General features: G+C 36.6%; 1 protein-coding gene and 4 pseudogenes across 1 annotated transcript; 1 reads left to right on the top strand and 4 right to left on the bottom strand.

Annotated features, from left to right (window-relative positions):
* The first annotated feature begins 226 nt into the window (after positions 1-226).
* Positions 227-11,977, top strand: LOC141836385 (uncharacterized). The gene is made up of 5 exons (XM_074723865.1): positions 227-571; positions 651-1,020; positions 1,188-1,332; positions 1,411-1,511; positions 11,774-11,977. The coding sequence occupies exons 1-4, from the start codon at positions 505-507 to the stop codon at positions 1,498-1,500; spliced, it is 672 nt and encodes a 223-aa protein (XP_074579966.1). The 5' UTR covers positions 227-504; the 3' UTR covers positions 1,501-1,511; positions 11,774-11,977.
* Positions 5,987-9,046, bottom strand: LOC141836148 (uncharacterized; annotated as a pseudogene).
* Positions 10,722-12,351, bottom strand: LOC141835543 (uncharacterized; annotated as a pseudogene).
* On the bottom strand, positions 12,331-19,894 carry LOC141835542 (uncharacterized; annotated as a pseudogene).
* A 2,218-nt stretch (positions 19,895-22,112) lies between these two features.
* Positions 22,113-22,963, bottom strand: LOC141835541 (uncharacterized; annotated as a pseudogene).
* Between the last annotated feature and the right edge of the window lie 800 nt (positions 22,964-23,763).

Below are 23,763 nucleotides of genomic sequence, written 5' to 3'. Positions count from 1 at the left end.
GTGTGCACAATAATAGTTAAGGCGGTGGAGACTTGGGACGTGGACTGAGTGTTGCTGCTGCATCATGCACCATCGTGCCATAACTGCAGAATGGGCAACTGCAACGTCTCATCACTCCTGTTCCCTTTATATTTTGCTTCGAATCAACGGTTGCAGTCGTGCAACGTAAAGGAGTAGGAGGGAATAAGACAAAAAGAAGGAAATCCACGGCCTTCGCGTACGACGGCGACGACGACGGGCGCGATTGGCGCTGCAGTTCCAGTAGGGGGTAGGGCATCCACCGCCTTCAATTTGCTGCCCTCCTTCTCCTCTAGTCAAATCTCCCGCCCATCCCTTCCGAAATTTTCTATTCAACTTCCCAGATCGCTCCGTTTTCCTACTTTGCCTCGCATTATTGTTTTGTCGGCAAAGTTTCGATTTTGACCGGCGATTTCCGATAAAGGGCCGACCTTTGGGATTCACGGAAGGAGGAGGAGGGTATAAATCGTTATCCGGTACTCTGTCATGCCGAAGAAGAAGAAGGCGGCTAAGCGCAAGAAGAAGATGACCGCCGCGGATGTTGCTCCTAATGGTCGTCGCTTCGTTTTCTTTCTCCGCCGTTCGTAGTTTGCCTGCTTGAATTCTTTTTGTTTGTGTATTTGATTCTTCAGATCATGGGCATCACGACGATGGGGTGCCGCCCCCGCCTGAGGAGATCAATGAACACGATGGCGGATCCACGCCGTCTTCTTCCTCTGCATCATCATCGCCTCGAGAGCACCATTGTTCTCGATCTCCCGAAGAGTTTCCTGGATCTGAACCCGTTGCCTTTAATGGATCAACTCCAGGAGTGGTCTTGGTCGAGAACGACCTAGAGGAGGAAGAATCTTCTATTGTTATAGAGGAAACAATTTTTAGCTCTACCACGGAGTTCTTTCCTAAATCCGAGGGTTCCCCTGTCGAAACTACTAAATATGACAAGGAAGATGAGGGATCTGCTGTTCCTGTCAAAAAGATTGCTGCTTTGGCTGAAGAGGAAAGGCACGGTGATACTAAATATGACAAGGAAGATAGGGATCTACTGTTCCTGTAGAAAAGATTGCTGCTTCGGTTGAGGAGGAAAGGCAAGGTGATACTAAATATGACAAGGAAGATGAGGGATCTGCTGTTCCCGTCGAAATGATTGCTGCTTTGGCTGAAGAGGAAAGGCAAGGCGATGAGATTGCTTTGGCTGAAGTCCAAGTTAAAGAAGTGCTGCTTACTGATGCACATGCGACGGTCGAAGAACAACTCGATGAGAGTCATGGAGATCGTTGTTTCAGTGGCAAAGCTGAGTCCTTAACTACTACTGAGGTGCTAAAGTCCTAATTTTTATGGAGCTAATTTCATCTATCTCCATTACTGTACTGAATGACCTGTTGTTACATGTAGCTTACTCCGCCTCCTCCAGTGGTAGTTCATCCGACGACGTGGTGGAGTTGCTGTGGATTGCTCGACGTCTTTGCGGGTTCAGGGAGATAAACTAAAAAAAGGTAAATGCGATCTACTACCTTCTCAGTAGAATGCCAAGCTTTGAAGAATTCATCTTGTGTTAAGTAGATTCGTCATATTGTGTACTACCATCTGTTCTCGAAAGCTTTGCTAGTTGTCTAAGATGGGAATATTGAGAACATATTTGGCTTCTAGAATGCGGTCTTCGACATGGTTTCTGCACTGTAAACATATTAATACCTCGGATCATGCTAGCAATGTGCTGATGATTAACAAATATGCCACTAATCACATAGATTTAGCGTAAGTGCTTTATGTATAACATAATGATATTTCTTCAAATTCAATCACTGAGACTCCGACACTCCAGGCTGACATCTACGTATATCTTATCATTATTAAATTATTGGTAGAAAATCCAATAGATAAATTCTATCAAAAGGAATATTCTTATAACGGAATAAAACAACTGTTCAATTTACGATGCATGCGGAAGCCATTGATATAAAATACATAATTGATATAAGGTGTTTATTCATTTATTTATTCTAATCCGCGGTTCCGCCGCCACACACATCGAACACTGCTCCTGCTGCCTCCTGTTGCTTAACACTTTTTCTTACCTCTATCTGCAGTATAAGGAATGCAACTATAAGCAAAGCTTAGTAAGTACATACCTAATCTCACAAAACAACGGAAATCATTGCATGCTTTCTTAGTAATTAAACAGGAAATAACTTGTAGTTATGAAGTCATGTACTTAAGCAGAAACTACCTGAACATGGAAATATTTGTATTGCATAGAAAATTTCTAGCTTCTTATAATTGAAAGTCACGTTTGAATTGTAACGACCCGGCCCAGCCCATTTGGCGGTCCATTCGGCGGCCCATTTGGCGACCCTTGTGGTCGTCGACCGTCGACCGTCGGCTCGTCGACCGTGTCGTTACTCATCCGGCCCAGCCCATTTGGCGGTCCATTCGGCGGCCCGTTAGGGCGACCCTTGTGGTCGTCGACCGTCGACCGTCGGCTCGTCGACCGTGTCGTTACTCATCTGGACTTTCCACCCCTGGAAGTAGATTTTTGCCTTCCCCAGGATTCGAACTCTAGACTTACAAAACTCAGTCATGTGGTTAGAGTAAAAGTCAAGTCTTGTTGTAGCATTTATTTTAAAAAAAATAGAAATATAAATGTTATTTATCGATTTGGAAATTTGCAGCGACCTGATCATCCACAAGTGCGGTGCACGATCAAATTCTAAAAAGATCAAATTTTAAATTTTAAATGAGACAAATAAAATCACTTATAAATAAATAAAAATATATATAATACATCCTAGATTTAAAAATTTATTTATCTTTAGAATTAATTGAGCGAAGTTGAAAATTTTATAAATTACCGCAAGCTTAATTACTCATAATAATCCTCATTTTTTCTATAAAAGATTTGTCAAGAAATTAGAAACTTCCGAGGGTTAATTTGGTAAACGCCGGAACACATTTTAAATATTACTCCGAAATGCATATTTTGTAATTTTTATGCTTTGCTCCTCTTCCTTACTTTAATTACCAAATAGACCCGTGGACGAAGAGGCGGAATAGAAGCAAAAACGCATAGCCGGCGGGGCTCTGAGCACTGATGAGTTCGCGGAGCGCTATCGGAAGCCCAACCGCAGCGTCGTCCTCACCGATGTCATGGACGACTGGAAGGCCGCCGCCGACTGGCTTGCACCCCGACGGTCGCGACCCGAACCTCCATTTTCAGGTCAGATCCTTTTCCGCCTTTTCAACCCTTTCCCTTGCTTATGACTCGTGTAGTGATCAAGGAAGAGTAGCTTGATTGAATCATAAGTCGGAGGAGACACCATACTTAGCTTACACACACACACACACACGCACACACACACACACGAGGTCCATTCAATTTTGCGCGGAACTAAGTTTATTTTTTTGTTGGAAAATGAATTGGATAACTATGTTGATATATATGATCATGACATGATAATTATACTATGAAAAAGAGGTTTGCTTAAATTCCACAAAATATTTATAATTGATAGATATGCATTAGAAATTTTCAAATGCCTTAACTATGATTGTGGCCCAATCTTTGAAAAATTTATAAAGTATCACAAGCCTTAATTACTCATGGAAATCTTGTGCAAAGAGTGCCCAGAGTAAGCTTTTAAACAAAGTAAAGTGATCATCCAATCTGTTTTTACATATGGGAAATCAGTTTTAATTAATTGTTCAGTATCAATGCTTGTTGTTTCTTCTGTGCCTTGTGACTTTGATAGATCTTGCTAGATATCAAGGGAATGAGAAATTAGATTTTTGATAATATCTTCATTTCAAAGGTTCTTCCTAAGGCCATTATTGCACTGTCTTAATGTGTTGACATGACCGGTGGTGTTATCACAGACAATTCAATTATATTCCTCTCCACTTGCAACACTGATAATCGATCTAAAAGGAAAATCAATGATCAAAATAATACAAGTCAGACTTGATAGGAAGTAGAGCTCTCCTTTCTTCCATAAAATATTTACAACTTGATAGATATACATAAGAAATTTTCAAATGCCTTAATTATTATGATTGTGATTTGGATTAAAAATAATCTTTGTTATGTTTTCCTTAATTATAATTATTGATTTGATTTATAATTTAATATTTCTCTGTCGCACATTTAAATATGAATAGGACATGCCCTAATTGTCTTGGTCTACAAAACCCAGTCATGTGGTCAGAGTACAAGTCAAAGTCTCCTTATGCTTTGTTTAGTCAAGTCTTGTTGTAGCATTTATTCTGGAAAATTGGAAATATAGATGTTATTTATTGATTTGGAAATATATACACAAGGTCTCTTTTTTTTAGAAAATGAATTGAATGATTTAGGTTGATTGTACCGTGAAGAAGGGGTTTGCTAGCTTTAACTTCCACAAAATATTAACAAATTGATAGATAGATATATATATATATAAGAAATTTTCAAATAGATATATATAAGAAATTTTCAAATGCCTTAATTAATTATGATGATGGTGATTGGGACTAAAAATAATCTTCGCTATATATATATTTTATTATAATTATTATTTTGATTTATAATTTAATATGTCTCTGTAGCACATTTAAATATGATTAAGACTTGCCCTTGTCTTGATTTACAAAACCAAGTCATGTGGTTAGAGTTAAAGTCAAGTCTTGTTGTAGCATTTATTTTAAAAAATTAGAAATATAAATGTTATTTATCGATTTAGAAATTTGTACTGACCTGATCATCCACAAGTGTGTGGCACCATAAAATTCTAAAAATATCAAAATTTAAATTTTAAATGAGACAAATAAAATCCCTTTTATGTATATAACAAAAAATCATTAAAAAATTATTTATATTTAGAATTAGTTGAGCGAAGTTGAAAATCTAAACATCTAAATTTTAATCGATGAGCACGAGTGACCCCCGGTTGACTGTGTGGCATTGACTAGGAGTCAGTCTACCCTCGGAGAAAGAATCACACGTAACTTACAAAATGGGAATGCAAGTCATCATGACAAGTCTTTGCACCAAAATCTACGAAACATACTTTATTATTCCCTCACAAAATAAGAATGCAAGTCGTCATCACAAGTCTTTATTCCCTCACAAGGAGACTGCAAGTCTTCAAGTGGAAATCTACAACCATTTCACTTTGAATATGCTTTATATATGTTGTGCATCTTGATGCTGTGACATCAGATGCTTTATTTTTTGTTGCTAATTTCGAGTTAACAAATTGAATTTATGTAGTAGCTTGGCTTTATATGTATTAAGTTATAGCATGTCGACTAGCTCAATCCTAGACCATTGCATAAGTAAAGGAGGGATTGCTCAAGTTGTCAATTGGATATGTCAGTTAACCCTTATTGCTAGCGTTGTAGTGTTTCTTATGTATTGCGATGGTGTTGCTGAATTCATAGTTTTTTTTTCTTAAAAAGAATTGAAAATAGAAGCTTGGAACAAATGCATCTATTGATTTACACTACTTGATTGTGGAAACACTTATCAGATGATTCAAGTTGCGAATGCTCAGAAATACTCTTTCCATTGTTCCTGTTTCAAGTAATTCAGCTTCTTATTTTTGTTCAATACTTTGTAATTTGAACTAGACTTACTGTAATAATATTATGGTAGGAGTGTCTCCCACCGTTTGTCAATTTTTAAATAAAAAACAAATAATAATATTTATTTTCTTGTGAGTACGAAAATAAATAAATTTCACAAGTAATTAATTGATGACATACCAAACCATTCTATGTGTTAATATTAAAGTTGCCTTCGAGGGCATAGTAAATAATTAGGATTCAAAACTCACGTAGTTCATGCATGACCAATGTATACTGGATATATAAAAAAGTGTTAATATTAACATCTTTTATTTAATTTTATGGTAGAGCAAGAAAACATCATTGCAAACTTCACCTTTTATTTAGCATTAACAACTAAATATGACCAACTGTAAGGAAGCGATCCCTCTTCAATCCTTGAAAGTTCAAGAGCTTAAACTCATTATTGCCATCTCGACTTAAGCTCTTGCAAGCTTTAGCGAGATTTGCACATACATCCAATCGTACAACTTGTCTATCATCCGGAAGAGAGTAATCCTTGTGGATTTTTTCATGAATATGACTCCCAAATATGCCCAAAATCCAACTATAAACCCCATAACAAGGAAAGCATAATTTAGAACTCTTTCAAGCTTGTCATCTTCTTCATCATCTCCTGCTTGAGATGGTGAATTGTTAGATTCGTCACCAGGACACTCTGGAAGTGGCACGCCACAAAGGCCCTCGTTGCCAACATACATCGAGTCATTGAAGGTTGACAATTGACCGCCTGTTGGGATTCTTCCTGACAACTCGTTGTAGGAGAGATTCAAGAAGCTAAGAAAGTTCAAAGAAGATAGGTTGGAAGGAATTTCTCCCATGAGACGGTTCATCGACAAGTCAAGAGACTCCAATTCTGACATGGCACCAATATTTTCTGGAATTCTTCCTGTCAAATGGTTGTTGGATAAGTCTAGGAAGTACAATCCCTGCAGCTTCGTGATCTCTTTCGGAATCTCACCAGAAAGTTCATTGTTCGACAGGTCTATGCTTGCCACTGCACTAAGAGCATTAGAGTATTCATTGGTCGACCCTTTTGCAGTTATTATAATGTTATCATCGAGCAAATAGCCCATGTCACCATTCGAAAAGTAGCCACAAGATTCGCATCCATGAAAACCAGAATAGTTGCCACTAAAACGCAATAGACCATGAGTGTAGTTTTGTTTCACAGCCATAGAACTAAAATTTACAATGGTGGATGGAATACTGCCAGTAAGTTTGTTGGATGAAAGATCCAAAACTTGGAGGAGAGCAAGATTTCCAATATTCACTGGAATAGCACCATGGAATGAGTTTGAGCTCAAACGAAGAATCTTTAGCAATGGGAAGCTCCTTCCCATCCATTTTGGTATTTCACCAGAAAATTTATTCCCACCGAGATCAAGAACAATTAATTTTTTTGAATTTCTTAAGGCGGTAGGAAATGGTCCAGACAAATTGTTATTGCTCATGTGCAAGGAGTTCAAATTAATTGGATATGAGCCGTTGCAATTTGGGACTTCGCCCGATAAGTAATTGTTGGATAGGTGCAGCATATATAAATTAGTGAAATTGCAAAAGAAGGCCGGCAAGCTACCATAAATATGATTATTAGACAACTTTAATACTTGAACGCCATCAAAATGTGCATAGCTTAATGGAATTGTTCCTTCAAAGGAGTTATTTGAGAGATCCATAATGTTAGATAAACTAGAAGGTAACTGACCATTCAAATTGTTTGAACTTAAGTCAAGTTCAAATTGTGGATTATTGGAAATGAAATCCAAGAACCAACCTGGAATATTTCCATAAAGTCCAACTCCAGATAAAGATAAGTCTTCCAAAGTTGTTTGTGTTTGAATCCAGGAAGGAAATCTAGTTTCCAAATGACAATAACTCATATGGATCATCTCAGCATAAAAAGGAGGAAGCCAATCATCCGATAAATTCAAATTCAAGGAGTTATAAGATATATCCAAATCAATTAAATCGGTGAGCTGGGAGAAGTGAGCATCAGTCATGTTGCCCTGTAATGAATTCCATGAGATATACAAGAATTGCAGTTGAGATAATTGCCCAAGACTGAAAGGGACTGGCCCACTGAACTTATTGCCATGAATGTTAAAGTTCCATAACTTGGATCCTTGTGGACATTTAGACAAACCATCAATTAGATTTGTTAGTTCTCCACCAATATTATTCAAAGACAAATCGAGAGTCTCCAAGTTGCATAGATCACCCAAACTCAATGGTACCTGCCCCATCAAGTTATTCATTGATGCATCGAAATACTTCAAGCTGTGAAGTTTGCCAATGTTTTCTGGTATTTGACCAGAAATATAATTATCAGATAGTAATAACTCCTCCAAATAGACGAGATTGCACAAAGCATCCAGTATACTTCCAGAAAATTCATTAGATGACAAATCCAAATGTAACAAGCTAGTGAAGTTGCCCATGCTCAGAGGTATCTCTCCAGTGATATGATTCTGAGACAAATCTAAATACTCCAAGTGGATAAAATTGCGCATGCTCAAAGGTATCTCTCCGATTATATAATTCCAAGATAAATCTAAATACTCCAGATGGATAAAACTTTTCATATCAAATGGAATTTTTGTTAAAGAATTATAAGCTAAATCCAAATGCTTCAGCTTCACATTTACATTCATAGAAATATTACTCAGCAAATTGGGTTTCATGGTAGTTGCATTAGCTCCTACTGCATCTTGTAGAAAACAATTTGATAGAGCAAGATGTTCGAGGCCATTATAATTAATTTGGTGAATCCAGCTATTTGCTGAAGAGAGATCGACACAACTCATATCTAGATATTCTAGAGAAGTTAGGTGGGAGAGCCAACTTAGATCATTTGACCATAGTGAAGAATAACAATCGTAACAACTAAGGTCGAGGAAGCGTAGATTAGAAAGATTGCCCAATTGTTGAGGAATTGATCCATCAAAGTTGGCACAGGATAGATTAAGATATTCCAAATGGACAAGCGAGGAAATCATGCTAGGCACCAAGGTTGAGAAGTTGTTGAAGCTTAAATCAAGGTACTTTAAATGCTTCAGTTCAAACAAAGAAGGATTTACCTTACTTTTATTAGGAGATGAAGCATATCGATCAAGTGGGTAGTGAAGATCAAGCCTAATGACATGGTTGGTGGTGTTGTCACAAGAAACTCCTCTCCATTTGCAGCAGTCGTAAGTACCAGTCCAAGAAGAAAGCCAGTTGTCGGAGTTATACAAGTCAGACTTGATGGCAAGTAGAGCTCTCCTTTCACTCTCCAAGCAATTGATCCTCTTAGACGCATGTGGATGATCCTCACAGCACACTCTAGTGCTAAACAAGAAAATGATTAGGAAGAGAATAACATGCTCTGAGAAATTAGAACGGCCCTTGCAACCACAATTGATAGTCATAGAGTGATTAAGGAAGATTAGCAAGATTGACTCATAAGTTGAAGGAAAGACCATACTTAGCTTCTATATATATATACACACAAGGTCCATTCACTTGCACAAAAGTAAGTTAGATTCATTTTTTTTTTTTTTGTTGGAAAACAAATTGGATGACTTTGCCACTATGACCATGCCACAGATGATGATTATACCGTGAAGAAGGGGTTTGTTTTGTTGGATATTATCTCGCTATTTGGTGGACTGACACGTTATTTTGTAACACATGGATTTATGTCATTAAGGAACAAATCCATTAAGTGATTTAATTAATGGTAATTGAGGGTTTGTGTTATTGGATATGAGTTTACACGTGTAGAACCTGTTAATCCGTTTTGTTATTAATGATGGATTGATAATGAAATTTGATCCATTGCTATATATAAGGAGTGGTCCCCGTAGGATCGGATAATTTCGAGATCTCCCTGCTACCCATTAATGAGCAGGGTACAGTGTCAAATTCCTACGGAAGATCCGTGCCTATTGCTTCTTCGCAAGATCACATGGATTATGTGGATCAGACAAAGACGATGGCAATTTTGTTGCATTTAGGTTCACCGTCTATTTCAATAATTTAATTTTGTTACATTGTAATTTCAATGATACTAGATCTTGAGCATGTTTTCTTTTATTTGAGTTCATACAACTTTAGAATTCATGTTTAGAAAACAAGAATTTGAGTTCATACCACTTTATTCCCTCATGAAATGGGAATGCAAGAGATCATCACAAGTCTTTGCACCAAAATCTACGAAACATACTTTATTCCCTCACAAGATGAGAATGCAAGTCATCATCACAAGTCTTTGCACCAAAATCTATCAAACATACTTTATTCCCTCACCATGAGACTGCAAGTCTTCAAGTGGAATTCTACAACCATTCCACTTTGAATATGCTTTATATTGTGCATCTTGATGCTGTGACATCAGATGTATCTTATCTCCACCTAGAATTTCACTCCTAATAAATTTTATTTTTTAAAAAATAAAAATAAAAGTCTACGGAAGAAATAAATTACTAAACACTTAATAATTAAGTGTTGGCCAAATGATCTTATAGTGATTTGGCTTTTATTCTATGGCCATAGAACAAGAAAACATTATAGAATACATCATTACACCATGCAAACTACACCTTTTATTAACTTTCACGCAACACTTTCATCATACACAATGGCATTCACAACTAAATATGAGTAAGTACATGGAAGCCATCCCTCTCCACTCCCTTGAAAGTTCAAGGGCTTAAATTATATATCCTTCTCTCACCCAGTTTGATATTCCACCAAAAAATTTATTCCCACTAAGATCAAGAGCAACTAATTCATCACAATTTCTTAAGACAGAAGGAAATGATCCTGACAAATTGTTATTGTTCATGTGCAGGGAGTGCAAACTAATTGAATATGAGTCATTGCAATTTAGGACTTTGTCTGATAAGTAATTGTTGGATAGGTGTAGTGCCTTTAACATAGTTAAATGACAAAAGAAAGCAAGCAAACTACCATTGATATGGTTATTAGACAATTCTAATACTTGAATGGCATTCGGATTTGTATAATTCAATGGAATTGTTCCTTTAAAGGAGTTATTTGATAGATCCATAAAGATAGATAGACTAGAAGGTATCTGACCATTCAAATTGTTTGAGCTGACATCAAGATGAATACATAAATTTTGCAAAATGAAAACCAACTTGGAATTTTTTTTCATAAAGTCCAACTCCAGATAAATATAATCTTGCCAAAGTTGTTTGCGTTTGAATCGAGGATTGACAATAGCTCATATCAATCCAGGAAGCATGAAAAGGAGGAACCCAATCATCTAACAAAATATAATTCAAAGAGTTATAAGATGTATCCAAAGTCATTAAGTCGGTGAGCTGGAAAAAGTGAGCATCAATAATATTGTCCTGTAATGAATTTCATGAGATATCCAAATATTGCAGTTGAGCTAATTGCCCGAGATTGAAAGGGGTTGACCAACTGAACTTATTATGTCTAATGTTAAAGTACCTTAACTTGGATCCTTGTGGACATTTAGATAAACCATCAAGTAGATAGGTTAGTTCTCCTCCAATATTATTTTTAGACAAATCAAGTGATTCCAAGTTGCATAGATCACCCAAACTCAATGGTATCTGCCCCATCGATCCATCAAGTTATTCATTGATGCATCAAAATGCAGCAAGTTGTGAAGTCCACTAATGTTTCCTGATATTTGACCAGAAATATTATTATCAGATAGGAATAACTCCTCCAAATAGATGAGATTGCACAAAGCATCTGATATATGTTCAGAAAATTCATTATATGACAGATTCAACAATAACAAGCTAAAGAGGTTGCTCAAAAAATCTAGTACACATCCAAAATATCCATTAGATGACAAATCCAAATGTAATATGCTAGCAAGGTTGCCCAAAAAATCTGGTATATGTCCAAAATATCCAGTAGGTGACAAATCCAAATGTAACAAGCTAGTGAGGTGGTTCATGCTCAAAGGCATCTCTCCAGTGATATGATTCCAAGATAAATTAATCTAAATACTACAAGGGGAAAAAATTGCACATGCTTAAAGGTACCTCTCCAATTATATAATTTGCAACTAAATTTAGATACTCCAGATGGATTTTTAAGATTATTCTAAAAATTAATCCAGTTTTTTTAGTATTGTTGTATCTTATGCAATGCGTTTTTAGTGATGCAGAACCTTGGGCTTGTTCCTTGAAGACCAATGGCAGATATAGAGTTTGAGACAACAAAGTGATGAGTGGATGCAGTTCTTTCTGGGCTTTTATGCAACTTTTGTTGTATTTCTTGTTTGCTTTTGCTGTAGTTAAATTTATGGGCATCTCGTTGTTATAATAAAACTATTTGGATGTGTATATTCTGCAAAGGGATGAAGAACTCGACATTTTCCCCATTTCTTAAGCTACATCAGCATTCAAATCGAACTCATGCAATAGGACTGGATCTTTTGAAATTTGGGTTTGATTTGCTACGTAGATCCTCAATTTTTTCCAGTTGAATCAGACCAGAATTTTCTATTAATCGAACTCATTTCATCCTCAATTGGAGCATGGAGATTGTTTGAAATCTCAATACTCTGTTGCGGTAGAACTCTCTCATACTGTTTGACTTCTTTTTTTTTCTCAAAAAAAAATTAACATTTAGATTCTTGTGAGAATGAAAAAAAAACTTTACAAGTAATTAATTAATGACGCACCAAAGTACTGTATATAATACTTAATATGTTGCCTGATTATTGATTACCAAAATGACCATTACATAAAGATGTTCAAAATATTAAATTACATCTCTATTTTTCTTCTTTTTTTTTGTAGAGCAAAAATATCATAGAATAACATCATCACACCATGCTATAGCTTCAGCTTTTATCGTTTCAACTTTCACACCACACTTTCATCATACACAATTATAACATTCACAACAACTAAATATGATCAACTATATAATAAGGAAGCAATCCCTCTTTGCTACTTGAAAGTTCAAGGGCTTAAGCTCATTTTTGCCATTTCAACTTCAGCTTTGCCTTTGCAATCTTCAGCGAGAGTTGCACATACACCCAATCATACATCTTGTCCACCAACTGGAAGAGAGCAACCTTTATGGACTTTTTCATCATAAGCATGCCAAAATATGCCCAAAAACCAACTATGAACCCCATCACAATGAAGGTATAATTCAGAACTCTTTCAAGCTTCTCACCTTCTTCATTTTCTCCTATTTGAGATGGTGAATGATTATTAGTGTCATCACCAGGACACTTTGGAAGTGGCACACCACAAAGGCCCTTATTGCCATCGTAGATCGAGTCATTGAAGGTTGACAATTGACCACCTGTTGGGATTCTTCCTGACAAGTTGTTGTAGGAGAGATTCAAGAAGCTGAGGAAGGTCAAAGAAGATAGGTCAAAGGAATTTCTCCCATGAGACGGTTCATCGACAAGTCAAGAGACTCCAATTCTGACATGGCACCAATATTTTCTGGAATCCTTCCTGTCAAATGGTTGTTGGATAAGTTAAGGAAGTACAAGCCATGTAGCTTCGTGATCCCTTTTGGAATCTCACCAGAAAGCTCATTGTTCGAGAGGTCTATGCTTGCCACTGCACTAAGAGCCTTAGTGTATTCATTGGTCGACCCTTTTGCAGTTATAAGAATGTTATCTCTGAATTCATATTCTACGCCCTTCGGCAGGTAGGCATAGGAATGATAATAAAATCGATAGCCAAACGCAATAAATCAGTGCAGTTTTGTTTCACAGTCATAGAACTAAAATTTGCAATGGTGGATGGTATACTGCCAGTAAGTTTGTTGGGCTTAAAAATGAGAATGCAAATCAGCATCACAAATCTTTCGGTGCCTTGACTACGATTATGATAGGGACTAGAAATATTCTTTATTATGTTTTATTACAATTGTCAAATTGATTTATAATTTAATATTTCTTCATTGGAGGTCCAATAGTGAATATTGACATCCTCAGTTCGGTTTGATATTTTGATCATTCTTTCATAAATTCGATCACCTCAACTTTAGTGGACACAATCTTCTTGACTCCTTCATCAACTCAGTCACCCCAACTCCAGAGGACATAATATCCTCAACTCCTTCATCGACTCAACTAATCAGACTCCAGAGGATACAACCCCAGCCTCTTCGACTGCTTCATCAACTTGGTCATCCTGACTCTAAAGGACATATCTTCCTCAACTCTAGAGGGCATATCTTCCTCGACTCCTTCATCAACTCGATCACCCCCAATGGCAGAGCCAAAAATTTTGTAGCCTCCGGGCTAATCCCGATTTGATCGAAAGCTCCCAGGCTATCTTCTTCTTTCACATATATTTTTTATTTTTTCTACAGTAAATTTAATTAATAGTTCTTCTTTAAATCCATTAGGGCCCCCGGGCTAAAGCCCAGGTAGAATTATACTTGGCTCCGCCATTGGTCACCCCAACTCTAGAGGACATAGCCTCCTCAACTCTTTCACATGCCTAGTCATCCTATAGGGATCCACTGACGGTTACTGTGAATATTCATGAGTATGACACCACGAGCGAGTGTAGGACAATAATAAGGGTGTCTCCCTAGATATCCTCCTACATACATGTGGCATGCAATGAATGGAAAAACGAGTAACGGTTGTTGGATCTGTTCTTCTTGAATTGTAAACGTGGAGATGCTCTTTTAGGCTATTATTTAAACGCTGAAGAAAGCATGCAATAGGGGGGGGGGGGGGGGGGGGGGGGTGATTCAATTTTTTCTTCTTCTCTCTAGATTATTCCATTGTTTCTCATCTTCCTTAAGTCCCTATTCTAACCTGAGCGTCAGAATGGCCATGCCGGCTCCCTTGGCGCTCATCCTAACTCTCATCGGAATATTGCAAATATCTTTGGCGTCTTCCACCTCTCTAGGATACTCAATATTCACCATTTCTACTGTTCTATCTTACTGACTCACTAAACCGCGATCTCAGTCAGGAACAAAATTGGTGTCGTTTGTTGGAATTCCTTTTCTCACATAAACTGAGATACTAAGATTGTGGAACAGGAAAAAATTATCGAAGGCCCTAGCACCGCAGGAGACATAGCTCGTGGAAAAGTCATCACCATGTCATGAGAAGATTTTCAAGCATTAGTGTGGCAAATAATATAACAACTTTTGCATAGAATTTCTCCCCTGAATCAAGCCCCAGATGTACTCCCCAACGGAACACCTATTGGTTCAATGGGACCTCTCTCATTCCTTTAGCAGTTGCAAATCAAGAGAAGGTTAGTTTCGTCACCTCTGACGAAATTTTTTGTTATACTATCATGACCTTCAAACTAAAAAAATACATGGGCCACATATCAATGACTAATGGACCGGGTGTTAAAGCAATAATTAGGTAGAAATGTGAAAATCTATGTGGATGACATCTTGATCAAGAGTGTCCGAGTCGAAAACTTAATCAACGACATTGAGGAAATTTGTAGTATTGTATGTCAATACGATCTCCAACTGAACCCCAACAAATGCATGTTCGAAGTCAAGAGTGGGTGTTTCCTTGGGTACATTATGATCAAGCGAGGAATTGAGGCTAATCTCGAAAAGGTGCAAACATTACTTTACATGTCTTCTCCTCAGAGTCATAAGGAGACAAAGAGATTGGCAGGTCAAATCACATCACTCTCCTAGTTCATTTCTTGATCGGACGACAAAAGCCTACCCTTTTTCAAAAATCCTCCGGAAGTCAACACGATTTGAGTGGAATAAAAAGTGTGAACAAGCTTTTGTGGAACTCAAATCTTATTTGATGTAATTGTCTCTTTTGTTTAAGCCCTTACAGGAGAAACTCTATGACTCTACCTAGCTGCCGTTGAAGAAGCTGTCAATGTTGTTCTACTCCGACAAGAGGGTAGTATTCAACACCCCGTGTATTTCGTTAGTCATTTCTTGAAGGACGCGGAGACTAGATATTCCACTTTGGAGAAACCTTATTTCCTATCGCATCTTATCATTGTGCCACCAACTCTGCTTTAGGTCGCGGGCATTGATTAAGTCTAAGAGCTCAGGGTGACTCATCAAATGGATGACGAAGTTCAGCGAATATTATATCTAGTACCAATCCTGGACAACCATCAAAGTGCAAGTATTAGCTGATTTCTTAATTGAGACTCGTGGTCAAGAAATGCACGAGGTATGAAAAATCTTTGTAGATAACTCTTCCACAAAACAAGGGGAGGTGATTCAGTTTTTCATTCTTTTTTCTCCAAATTATTCCATTGTTTTTCATCTTCCCTAAGCTTCTATTTTAATTTGAGCGTCGAAGTAGTCTTGTCATGCTCCATCGGCACCCAACCTAATTCTCATCGGAGTATTACAAGTATCTTTAATTTGACGTCTTCCACCTCTGTAGGACACTCAATATTCATCACCTTCACTGTTTTATTTTGCCGACTTACCAAATCGCGATCTAACTGTTAGGAACAATTAAGATTAGTGGCATCATTCAATATTTTCCACAATACATTTAAATATGAATATGACATGTCTTTGTCTTCTTTTACGTACAAAACTCACCTATGTGGTTAGAGTAAAGTCAAAGTCTCCTTGAATCAATGCTTTGTTTAGTCAGAGTCTTATTTTGTAGAATTATCTTGCAATCGAGCTCATACTACTCCTCCAGCACCAATCACAATTATTCATGAGGTTAATTTTTAACTAAAATTTTTTTTCACTAACAATAAACCTCTCAAAATGAAAATGAAGACTAAAGAAAAGATAGATTATCAAATTTCCTCAGAGAGGAAATTCTTCAACTACTGCTTGCTTATCTTCTGGATGATCTGGATACTATTCAGAATCAAACTTAATTAAGAAGAAAGGAGCATTACCCTTCAGTGAAGAAAGGGTTACTACAACCATGCTATAGCTTCAGCTTTTATCGTTTCAACTTTCACACCACACTTTCATCATACACAATAACATTCACAACAACTAAATATGATCTATCAACTATATAATAAGGAAGCAATCATATCCCCTATTTGCTACTTGAAAGTTCAAGGGCTTGAGCTCATTTTTGCCATTTCAACTTCAGCTTTGCCTTTGCAATCTTCAGCGAGAGTTGCACATACACCCAATCATACATCTTGTCCACCAACTGGAAGACAGCAACTTTTATGGACTTTTTCATCATAATCATGCCAAAATATACCCAAAAACCAACTATGAACCCCATCACAATGAAGGTATAATTCAGAACTCTTTCAAGCTTCTCACCTTCTTCATTTTCTCCTATTTGAGATGGTGAATGATTAGCATCATCACCAGGACACTTTGGGAGTGGCACACCACAAAGGCCCTTGTTGCCAGCATAGATTGAGTCCTGAAAGGTTGAAAATTGACCGCCTATTGGGATTCTTCCTGACAAGTTGTTGTAGGAGAGATTCAAGAAGCTGAGGAAGTACAAAGAAGATAGATTGGAAGGAATTTCACCCATGAGATGGTTCATCGACAAGTCAAGAGACTCTAATTCCGTTATGGCACTAATATTTTCTGGAATCCTTCCTATCAAATGGTTGTTGGATAAGTCGAGGAAGCATAATCCATGCAACTTCGTGATCTCTTTTGGAATTTCACCAGAAAGCTCATTGTTTGATAGGTCTATGCTTGCCACCGCACTAAGAGCTTTAGTGTATTCATTGGTGGACCCTTTTGCAATTATTATAATATTATCATATATGTTCGTATAAAAATCATAATAGTTGACTGACCACCAAAGATCACCGTAGTTATGTTTTACAGCCATAGAACTAAAATTTGCAATGGTGGATGGTATACTGCCAGTAAGTTTGTTGGATGAAAGATCCAAAACTTGGAGGAAAGCAAGATTTCCTATACTCATTGGAATAGCACCATGGAATGAGTTTGAGCTCAAACGAAGAATCTTTAGCGACGGGAAGCTCCTTCCCACCCATTTTGGTATTGCACCAGTAAATTTATTCCCACCGAGATCAAGAACAATTAATTCTTCATAATTTCTTAAGGCAGGAGGAAATGGTCCAGAAAATTTATTATTGTTCATGTGTAGGGATTTCAAAGGAATTGGATATGAGCCATTGCAAGCTGGGACTTCACCTGATAAGTAATTGTTGGATAGGTGTAGTGTACATAAATTAGTGAAATTGCAAAAGAAAGCCGGCAAACTACCATGAATATGGTTATTAGACAACTTTAATACTTGAACATCTTTAAAATTTGTGTAGCTCGATGGAATTGTTCCTTCAAAGAAATTATTTGATAGATCCATAAAGGTAGGCAAACTAGAAGGTATCTGACCATTCAAATTGTTTGACCTTATGTCAAGGCCAAATAGTGAATTATTGAAAATGAAATCTGAGAACCAACTTGGGATATTTCCATAAAGTCCAACTCCAGATAAATATAATACTTTCAAAGTTGATTGTGTGCGAATCCAGGAAGGAAATGTAGTTCCCAAATGACAATAGCTCATATAAATCCGGTGAGCATGAAAAGGAGGAAGCCAATCATCTGATAAAATCAAATTCAAAGAGTTATAAGATATATCCAAATTCATTAAGTTGGTGAGTTGGGAAAAGTGAGCATCTGTCACGTTGCCCTGTAATGAATTGAATGAGATATCCAAGTATTTCAATTGAGCTAATTGTCCGAGACTAGAAGGGAGTGACCCATTGAACTTGTTGTCATAAATGGATAAGGATTGTAACTTGGATCCTTGTGGGCATTTAGACAAACGATCAAGAAGATTTGCTAGTTCTCCACCAATATTATTCTTAGATAAATCCAAAACCTCCAAGTTGCATAGATCATCCTCCAAACTCAATGGAATATGCCCCATTAACTTATTGCCACGAATGTATATGAATTGTAACTTGGATCCTTGTGGACATTTAGATAAACCATCAAATAGATTTGCTAGTTCTCCACCAATATTATTTCCAGATAAATCCAAAACCTCCAAGTTGCATAGATCACCCAAACTCAATGGAATCTGCCCCATCAAGTTATTCCATGATGCATCAAAATATCTTAAGTTGTGAAGTCTGCCAATGGTTCCAGGTATTTGACAAGAAATATTATTAGCAGATATGTGTAATTCCTCCAAATTGACGAGATTACCCAAAACAAATGGTATACATCCATAAAATTCATTATATGACAAATCCAAAAGTAATAAGCTAGTGAGCTTACCAAAAGCATCCAGTATACCTCCAAACAATCCATTATATGACAAATCCAAATGTAATAAGCTAGAGAAGTTGCCCATGCTCAGAGGTATCACTCCACTGATATCATTATCAGACAAATCTAAATACTTCAAGTGGATAAAATTGCCCATGCTCAGAAATATCTCTCCAGTGATCTGATTACCATGCAAATCTAAATGCTCCAAGCAACTAAGGTTGGCCATGCTCAAAAGCATCACATTAGTGATATGATTCCGAGATAAATCTAAATACTCAAGATGAAAAAGACTTTCCATATTTAGTGAAACTTTTGTTAAAGAATTACCAGCTAATTCCAAATGCTTCAACTTTCTAGTGACCTTCATTGAAATATTTGTGCCAACTTCTATTGCATCCGGTAGCCAACAATTTGAGAAAGAAAGATGTTCTAGTCTATGAAAATTAATTTGGTGAAGCCAATTAGTCGTTGTAGAGAGATTGACACAATTCATGTCTAGATATTCTAGAAAAGTTAGGTGGGAGAGCCAACTTAGGTCATTTGACCATAGTGGAGGATGCCAATCACAATTACTAAGGTTGAGGAAGCGTAGGTTAGAAAGATTGCCCAATTGTTGAGGAATTAATCCATCAAACATTGCATTGGAGAGATCCAGATGTTCCAAATGGACAAGCGAAGAAATCATACTAGGCACATGGTTTGCGAAGTTGTTGAAGCTTAAATCCAAGTATTTTAAATGCTTCAATTCAAACAAAGAAGGATTTACCTTACTTTTGCCGGGATATGAAGCATATTGATCTAATGGATAGTGAACATCAAGCATAATGACATGACTATTGGTGTCGTCACAGGTGACTCCACTCCAATTGCAACAGTCATAACCACTCCAAGAAGAAAGCCAGTGATCAGAATTATACAAATCAGACTTAATGGCAAGTAGAGCAATCCTTTCAGTCTCCAAGCAATTGCTCCTCTTAGATGCATGTGGATGATCATCACAGCATGCTCTAATGCTAAACAATAAGATGATTAGGAAGAAAATAGCATGCTCTGAGAAATTAGAACGACCCTTGCAACCACAATTGATAGTCATAGAGTGATTAAGGAAGATTAGCTAGATTGATAAGTTGAAGGAAAGACCATACTTAGCTTCTATATATATACACACAAGGTCCATTCACTTGCATGAAAGTAAGTTAGAGTCATTTTTATTTTTTTTGTTGGGAAACAAATTGGATGACTTTGCCACTATGACCATGACACAGATGATGATTATACCGTGAAGAAGGGGTTTGTTTTGTTGGATATTATATTGCTAGTTGGTAGACTGACACATTATTTTGTAACACCTAGATTTATGTCATTAAGGGACAAATCCATTAAGTGATTTAATTAACAGTAATTGAAGGTTTGTGTTATTGGATATGGGTTTACATGTGTAGAATCTGTTAATCCGTTTTGTTATTAATGATGGATTGATAATGGAATTGGATCCATTGCTATACATAGGGAGTGGTTCGTGTAGATTGGATAATTTCAAGATCTCTCTGCTGCCCATTGATGAGGAGAGTATAGTGTTGTCATCCAAATCCTTATGGAGAGGAGATCGAAGAGAGAGATTGCAGCTGAGAAGAGAAGAGGAATCGAAACGCTAGGGTTCGGGAGAAAGAAAAAAAGCAGAGTGGAATTTTTAAGGAAAAGAATAGCGATCGAAATGTTTCGGTCGCTAAATTTTAGCGACCGAACTTGATTCGATCGCTATTTTAGTGACCGAACCTTCTTTCGGTCACTATTTTAATGACCGACCCTTCTTCCATCGCTAAGTAGCGACCGAACCTTGGTTCGGTCGCTAAAATAGCAACTGAATCAAGTTCGATCGTTAAAATTTAGCGACCAAATCTTGATTCGGTCACTAAAATAGTGATCGAACCTGGGTTCGGTCACTAAAACTCATGCAGATACCATCCAACTCTAAAATTAACGACCCAATATAAATTTGGTCGTTAATTTAGTGATCGATTTTTAAGTTCCATAGCTAAATAGCGACCGACTATAATTTCGTCGCTAATTTAACGATCGATTATAATTCGGTCGCTATTTAACGACGGAATCTAAAAATTGATTGCTAAATTAGCGATCGAATTATAATCGATCGTTAAATCCGTCGCTATTTATGATTATTTTTGTAGTGATGGATTACATGGATGCCACAAAGACGATAACAATTCCGTTGCATTCAGGGTTATCGTCTATTTCAATAATTTAATTTTGTTACATTGTAATTTCATTGATACTAGATCTTGAGCATGTTTTTTTATTTGAGTTCATACAACTTTAGAATTCATGTTTAGAAAACAAGAATTTGAGTTCATACGACTTTATTCCCTCACGAAATGGGAATGCAAGAGATCATCACAAGTCTTTGCACCAAAATCTACGAAACATACTTTATTTCCTCATGAAATGAGAATGCAAGTCATCATCACAAGTCTTTGCACCAAAATCTATCAAACATACTTTATTCCCTCACCATGAGACTACAAGTCTTCAAGTGGAAATCTACAACCATTCCACTTTGAATATGCTTTATATTGTGCATCTTGATGCTATGACATCATATGTATCTTATCTCCACCTAGAATTTCACTCCTAATAAATTTTATTTTTTTGAAAAATAAAAATAAAAGTCTACGGAAGAAATAAATTACTAAACACTTAATAATTATCTTATAGTGATTTGGCTTTTATTCTATGGTAGAGCAAGAATACATTATAGAATACATCAAACTACACCTTTTATTAACTTTCACACAACACTTTCATCATACACAATGGCATTCACAACTAAATATGAGTAAGTACATGGAAGACATCCCTCTCCACTCCCTTGAAAGTTCAAGGGCTTAAACTATCCTTCTCTCACCCAGTTTGATACTCCACCAGAAAATTTATTCCCACTAAGATCAAAAGCAACTAATTCATCATAATTTCTCAAGACAAAAGAAAAGGATCCACCCAAATTATTATTGTTCATGTGTAGAGAGTGCAAACTAATTGAATATAAGCCATTGCAATTTAGGACTTCACCTGATAAGTAATTGTTTGATAGGTGTAGTGGCTTTAACATAATTAAATTTCAAAAGAAAGCAAGCAAACTGTCATTGATATGGTTATTAGACAATTCTAATACTTGAATGGCATTCAGATTTGTATAATTCAATGGAATTGTTCCTTTGAAGGAGTTATTTGATAGATCCATAAAGATAGATAGACTAAAAGATTTTTGACCATTCAAATTCTTTGAGCTGACATCAAGATGAATACATAAATTTTGCAAAATGAAAATCAACTTGAAATTTTTTTTCATAAAATCCAACTCCAGATAAATATAATCTTGCCAAAGTTGTTTGCGTTTGAACCAAGGATTGACAATAGCTCATATCAATCCAAGAAGCATGAAAAGGAGGAACCCAATCATCCAACAAAATATAATTCAAAGAGTTAATTATAAGATGTCTCCAAAGTCATTAAGTTGGTGAGTTGAGAAAAGTGAGCATCGGTGATATTTGCCCTGTAATGAATCTCATGAGATATTCAGGTATTATAGATTAGCTAATTGCTCGAGACTAAAAGGCGTTGATCCACCAAACTTATTGTGGTTAATGTTAAATTACGTACCTTAACTGGATCCTTGTGGACACTTAGATAAACCATCAAGTTGATATGTTAGTTCTCCTCCAATATTATTTATAGACAAATCTTGTGATTCCAAGTTGCATAGATCACCCAAACTCAATGGTATCTGCCCCATCAAGTTATTCATTGATGCATCAAAATGCAGCAAGTTGCGAAGTCCACTAATGTTTCCTGATATTTGACTAGAAATATTATTATCAGATAGGAATAACTCCTCCAAATAGAAGAGATTGTACAAAGCATCTGATATATGTCTAGAAAATTCATTATATGACAGATTCAATACTAACAAGCTAAAGAGGTTGCCCAAAAAATCTAGTACACATCCAAAATATCCATTAGATGACAAATCCAAATGTAATATGCTAGCAAGGTTGCCCAAAAAATCTGGTATATGTCCAAAATATCCATTAGGTGACAAATCCAAATGTAACAAGCTAGTGAGGTGGTTCATGCTCAAAGGCATCTCCAATGATATGATTCCAAGATAAATTAATCTAAATACTACAAGGGGATAAAATTGCACACATGCTTAAAGATACCTCTCCAATTATATAATTTGCAACTAAATTTAGATATTCCAGATGGATTTTTTAAGATTATTCTAAAAATTCAATTTTTTTAGTATTGCTGTATCTTATGCAATGCGTTTTTAGAGATGCAGAACCTTGGGCTTGTTCCTTGAAGACCAATGGCAGATATCGAGTTTGAGACAACAAAGTGATGAATGGATGCAGTTCTTTCTGGGCTTTTATGCAACTTTTGTTGTATTTCTTGTTTGCTTTTGCTATAGTTAATTAAATTTATGGGCATCTCGTTGTTATAATAAAACTATTTGGATGAGTATATTCTGCAAAGGGAGGAAGAACTTGACATTTTCCCATGCCTAAAGCTACGCCAGTATTCAAATTGGTGAAGGGTTTGATTTGCCTTGTAGATCCTCAGTTTTCCAATTGAATCGAATCGAACCAGAATTTTCTATGAATTGGATCGAGACTATTTGATTTGCTTGGTCTACTGGCCCCTACCGTCTTGCTTCAGATCTTCATGAATCAAAATTGAAGAACATGCAAGACTTGGGCTTCAAACTTTCTCAACATCAGCTTGAAACTTTTGCGGCGGATATCCATCCAATCCTGTTAAGGAAAGACTTGAAGCAACACAAGAACTTTCAGGATGCAGATGAGATGGAAATGGATTAATTAACAATGGACTTTTGATGTCGGACGGGATAGCGATTATCTTGAGAACAATATTGATTCCATT

This window comes from Curcuma longa, chromosome 10 (assembly GCF_044706935.1).
Source record: "Curcuma longa cultivar G26 ecotype Majalengka, Jawa Barat chromosome 10, ITB_CL_G26_1.1, whole genome shotgun sequence".
NCBI lineage: Eukaryota > Viridiplantae > Streptophyta > Magnoliopsida > Zingiberales > Zingiberaceae > Curcuma > Curcuma longa.
Note: the sequence above shows the minus strand (reverse complement) of the source record. Positions and strands in the feature narration are given on the sequence as shown.